General features: G+C 37.6%; 1 protein-coding gene across 1 annotated transcript in view; it reads right to left on the reverse strand.

The window, feature by feature from the left end:
• LOC106529576 (T-box transcription factor TBX3) overlaps window positions 1-2,635 on the reverse strand; it is a 29,913-nt gene extending 27,278 nt beyond the window's left edge. The window contains exons 1-2 of the mRNA XM_014025044.1: window positions 2,339-2,635; window positions 2,001-2,268 (exon numbers count right to left, since the gene is read on the reverse strand). Of these exons, the coding sequence (XP_013880498.1) occupies window positions 2,001-2,268; window positions 2,339-2,436 (366 nt within the window). The 5' untranslated portion in view covers window positions 2,437-2,635. The remainder of the gene's footprint in view (window positions 1-2,000; window positions 2,269-2,338) is intronic.
• Between the last annotated feature and the right edge of the window lie 3,514 nt (window positions 2,636-6,149).

Consider the following 6,149-nt stretch of genomic DNA (forward strand, 5'->3'; position numbering starts at 1 on the left):
GGTTGTTACCGACATCTGGTGAAAATTTCATGTCATTAGCACCTCTAGTAATATATTTACTGAGAAAAATGTTGACGTGTTCAATACTTATTTTACCAGCTGTATGTACTCTTCACTTTTTAGTCTTTGAGAAGACTTTTGGCAGTAACTCACTGCTCATAGAGCTGGGCGGTATACAGGTCTGTACTGAAAACCTGTTTTTATTTTTGTTATGACTTGAATTTTCTGAATATCGACATTCAGAATGTTGCGTTCAAGCCCTCCACTGAACTGTTTCACGAGGGAGATTGTTCCTTGCAGCATTGCTATGTGCATTAGCAAGCAAATGTTATTGATGGAGCAGATTCTTAATAACTGGCAGTGGGTTATATTTACTGATGCTAAAAAACTCCCATTTTCATCATCGCTGAGTGTAGTAAACACCTCTTCAGTGACGTGCACGGACAGATTTAATGAACTATGTAAATGTATGGAGACACTAACATGCTTCTATTATGAAAAGCCCAGGGGAAGTGGCTTTGTATCAGGGTTGAGTTGACGTGTGCACAGAGGCTGAGTTGTCCTGTTGAACTTTAATAAATAACACAAAACTATAGACCTGATAATGATCTTTACTCAACCCTCCTCCTTCAAGACTGGACCAAAATGTGTGACTACTGTCTTCAACCAGGCAGAGAAGAAAAGACACGTAGAGAAGGGAAACAGTGACACAGACAGAGGTACAGTGAAAAAAAATTAAAGAAATAGTTTCTGTGTTGCAGAGAGAGAGTAACTTCAACTGACAGTGGTTTGTTAATCAATAAGCAACGTTTGTACATTTTATTATCAGCTTAGGTGTGATAAAAAGAAAAATACTGTCAAATACTGTGATACTGGTATAATTGTTGAAAACACCATGATATGAAATTTGGGTCATATTGCCAAGTACTACCTGCTCATCAGTCTAACCTGAACTGTCAGTCAAACTGGCTCGTTATTACTATATTATACTGCATCAGTTATATTCAGTCAGAACTCAGTCTTGATGCTCATGAACACTTGTCCTACACTTGAACACAGAATTATCTGACGTATTAATAAACCTCTCATTTGTTTCTCTCGCTGTCAATCATTCATACATGTCAGGTTGTACAGATTGTAAATTACACACATTTTCCTCATTTTGCAGGTATATTATGGCTTCCTGACCAAAAAACACATCTCTTTTTAGAATTTCACATCATCATTTATTTTATTTCTGATTTGTGCAATAACTGCAAAACTGGATTCTTGGTCTGACCAAAGCTTTATTTTTTATGACTTTTTAAAAACAAACTCGGGAACTGATTTTTTGTTTTAACCTCAGTAAGATGTACTGACCTGAAAAAGTTCCTCTCAATGACGCAGCAACAAACCTTGTCCTTCAACCAAGAAACGGTTATTAAAAGTTTAAAAGTTATTTAATATAAAAAGAACTGATGAATGTTAACTCTAACCACACTATAAATGAACACATATATCAAATATTTATGTTTTATGGCATTATATACAGAGAAGTACAGAAATTGTGCTGATTTTTGATTGGTCACAACTTTTCATATTACTCAGTATTAATTCAAGGAAAATAATTTTAATTTGTTTGAATTTGTTTCAATCATTAGTACAATTATTTACAGGCTTTTTCAGATGAAATCATTGGTTTTCAACAGTAATGAGTTTCTGTTGTTTTGTGGGCCCAAAGTTTGTTAAAAACAACACTGTTATCTCTAAGTAAACATTGTTCTGGTTTCTATTTACTTAAATAATTAATAATTTTACAAGTTGTGCTAAATGTGGAGGGAAACTGGGAACTCATTTGTGCTGCTAAAGAACCAGAGTTTGACTTAATATTTAAACGTATTTAATGTTTTGTTAAAACAAGAAGAAATTAAAAACTGACAGGACGTGTCTGTTTCTCCGAGCTGTATCTGTCAGATTTAGGCTGAAACATGTTTGTACTACTTAATTAAAGTCAAACTTACAAATCCATGTTTGTCTGAGATGTTGTTGGTTAGTTTCAGCTTGTGGAAGCTGACCCCTCTGGACATCCACTGCTCTCCTGATCCTGGACTGTCCGGGTGGATGTACAGGCATCTGGGCATCTCCGGGTCCGCCTTCCCGGCCACCATCCAGCGCGAGTTCTGAAACTTGTACCTGAAGTCATCAGCAGCCACGATGTCCATCAGCAGGATGTAGCTGGCCTTCCTGTCCATCCCCGTGCACCTGAGCCGCAGCGGCGGGAACATGCGCCTGCGGGGCCACAGCAGGGGACATCAGGACGCGCAACGCACGCGCAAACCCGGACGTGTTTCATATTTACCTCCCGGATTTGGTGATGATCATCTCTGTGGTGCACGTGTGGAACTGTCTCCAAAGGTCGCCGGCTTCCAGGTGCACCACGGGCTCATCGTGAAGCATCTCAGAGCTGTCCAGAACTTCCAGACCGGATCAGGACTCAGGTGGTTCGGGATGGAAACGTTAGAGGCACCTCTGCATCTCTCCGAGAGAGAAAACCATCTGCATCGAAACAACAGCTGTTCGTGCTCATCTGTCCTGCTTTAAAGAGAGAGAGGAGATGGTGTGTGTGTGTGTGTGTGTGTGTGTGTGTGTGTGTGTGGGTGTGTGTGTGTGTGGAGGGGCATATAATTCAATTAAAGGCCTGGTATTCCTTGAATGAATGCATGTCACCCGCCACCATTAGGCCAGAGTTACTAAGATCGTATTATTTTATTTTATTTTTCCTGCTTGTTTCTTTAGTTATTGGCCACATCTGACAGACAATGGTCTGCTGGTGCTTCTCTGTGCTTCGTTATGTTCCATAATCAGTAAGATTTAAAAAGGACTTCAAAAAAAATCTGTTGCTTATTGAAATTAAATTTAAATGAAGGATGAATTACGATTTAAAAGCTTCTGAAGAGAAGTGATGTCTTTGTTTGTGCAATTATGATTTTCTTTTATTTTTTAATTGAAATTGAAGAGTAGAGACTTCTGGATCCATTTAAATTAAAAAAATAAATCTTATGATTAGGAGGGTTGAAATTTTAATCATTTTGGTCAAACACAAAAACAATGTTTTGTATAATCACTTGATTTTAGGCAATGTTACACTTTGTGTTGGGGATGACTCTCAGCTACAAAGACAGCATCTGTAAAATGAGTGAGGTTTAATTATTTATATTTTCATGTAAGGTTCTGTAACATCTTGGATCTAGATGTGGTGAAAATGCAGGTTTGATGGAACAAGAAAACGGTGAAGATGACCAGATTATAATCTAGTTTCAGTGATTATTTTAATGTAAGAGTTTCATTTAAATTCAAGTGGTTTTTGAATTTTTCTGCAGACACATGCTGAACTAATATACTGACTTTGGTGAGGGGGAGGGGGCAGGGTGATTACTATTAGTATTTAACTTTTATTTTAACAGGTAAGTCAATTGAGAACCAATTCTCATTTACAATGGTGACCTGGGTAAGTGTCAACAGTACAACATAAAATGTCAGAACATGTTAAAACAAGGACACAACACAGAGTACAGATAAACGCACCAACACTATTAAACAAATAAATAAATAAATAAATAAATAAATAAATAAATAAATAAATAAATAAATAAATAAATAAATAAATAAATGAGATAAAAAAGAAAACTACACATGCAATAAATATTTATTGCACATAGGTTTCAAAAATATTTTTTGCTGACAGATGCATTATAAAGGCATATAATCAGCTCATTGGTGGAAAATATCAACAACACTGGCCAATGAGAGGACTTCCTGTTGAACCAATCACAAACAGGATTCAGAACAGTCTCTCCCCCACCTCCTAAGTCTGATGAAGGTGAACAGAATCTGGTTTTAGAATGTCAGAAAACTGATTCAAATCCAGAACCTTCTCTAAAAACTAAACCAAGCCCAGACCATCACAGAACCTGATTAAACAGGACAGTCACTTTAAAGGGGGTGAATACTTATGCAGTCACCTATTTTACATGATATGGTTGAAATTTTAAGAAAACACTTGTTTTTAATAGCACTTTAAAACATTAAAACTGTTGAATTTGCCTTGTGTTCTTTCTTGTTATAAAAAGTAAACTTTTATTATATTGTTATGAAGTTGACACATTTGGGCCTCAACAAGCAGGTGCTGACCAATAATCAGACTTACCAGGACACTGAGTTCTTTGGAAGAATGAGTCAGTCTGTATTTCACATCATAAGTGAGAAAAGTCAGATGATAAGAGCTTCACATGCCAGGACAGTGTTTTGTGTTTGACTCTTTAAGAAAGAATCAGCAGAGATGCTTTTTACAGCTTTCAATCCATCTTTTACCTCTCAATAAACTAATAGCTCTAATGTGTCAAAATTGATTTCTTCGTCCTCCTCCTCCCACAGTTCTGTCTTCACTCACTGTCGTATAAAACTGGTTTATGGGTCTGTTTTCACTTAAATCTTTTATTTAGTGTAAAGTTTGCTGATCAGACGGAAAGAAGAAGTAAAAAGTTCACACTCAGTGGCCTTCAGACGGTTTGACACATCTGATAAAAAACATTACAGGTAACAGCTTCAAAGCCTACATTTCAAAGCTTCAAAGGCCTACATTTACTACTGATATTTGTGTTATTACTCTCAGCACGCTGTAAATGTTGACATTAAGGATGAGTATTCAGAGGAAGAAGCTGTACATGTGTTTCATCGATTACTCCAAAGCGTTCGACAGTATTGAACTTGCCAAATTGTGGAAACATCTACTAGAAATGGGAACCCCACCACAGCTCATCCAGATCACTCTATCAGGATCAAGAAGCCACAGTTAGAACAACATGCGGTGACACCGAATGGTTCAAGCTTGGTGAAGGCACCAGACAGGGCTGTACCCTATAACAAATTCTTTTCAACATGTACGCTGAAATCATCATGAGAAATGCAGACCTGGAAAATACCAGTATCAGTGTGAAAACTGGTGGAAGAAATATCAACAATCTTAGATACGCAGATGGCACAACCCTACTGGCAGAAAATAAGAAAGATCTTAAGAAACTCATCATGAAATTGAAAGAGGAAAGTGAAAAGTTCGACCTGCACCTTAACGTGAAGAAAACCAAGATCATGACAACAGCAGGAATGTCGGGTTTAACAAAAAATAAAATAAAATATAAAATATAAAATATAAATAATGAAGCGATAGAAGTGGTAGATGATTTCATCATCCTTGGATCTAAGATCGATAGAGATGGCGACTGTACTCCTGAACTAAAGCCACGGACAGCACTTGGGCGTGACGCAATGGTCAAAATGAGACACATATGGAAATGCAAAGACATCAATCTTGCTACCAAATGCAGATTGGTCAATGCAGTAGTCTTCTCGATAGCAACATGTGGCTGCGAATCCTGGATGCTAAAGAAGGCTGACGGGAAGAGAATTGATGCCTTTGAATTATGGTGTTGGAGAAGACTACTACGAATTCCATGGACAGCGAGAGTCACCAACAATGAAGTATTAGAACGAGTCAAACCAAATATCTCGCTTGAAGCAAGGGTCACCAAACAAAAACTAGCATATTTTGGACATATCATGAGAAGCCAGTCATTGGAGAAAGATGTCATGTTAGGATTGGTCAGTGGCAGAAGAAGAATAGGCAGACCAAGAACTCGTTGACTTGATACCATCAAACAAGACACCAGCAAGAATATTTCACAATTAAAAGAAGCAGTAAAGGATAGAAGTGCTTGGAGACAGTTGATCTATCAAGTGACCAATGGTCGGAATCGACTGAATGGATAAAGAAGAAGAAGAATTCAGAGGACTGTATGATTCAGCTGTTTGAAGATGTGCAGCTCAGTGGTCAGTGCTGCAGTCTCATAATCCTGAGGCTGAAGGTTTCAGTCCAGATTCCATCAGGACAGACGTCTGGTCTAAAACTATTGCCAAGTCTTTCATGGGAGTTTGCTTACTGTTGATGACCCCTGCAGAAGGAATGGGTCACAACAAACAAACAAACAAACAACAATGTTTGAACAATGTTTTAAACAGATTTTAGGATTATTCACGTTTCTTTAGAAACATTTTACATTGAACTACCCTGAGATGAGGTTTTACTCACAGACAGCTCTGTGTAACAACTCAAC

This window comes from Austrofundulus limnaeus, unplaced genomic scaffold (genome assembly GCF_001266775.1).
Source record: "Austrofundulus limnaeus strain Quisiro unplaced genomic scaffold, Austrofundulus_limnaeus-1.0 Scaffold453, whole genome shotgun sequence".
Lineage (NCBI taxonomy): Eukaryota > Metazoa > Chordata > Actinopteri > Cyprinodontiformes > Rivulidae > Austrofundulus > Austrofundulus limnaeus.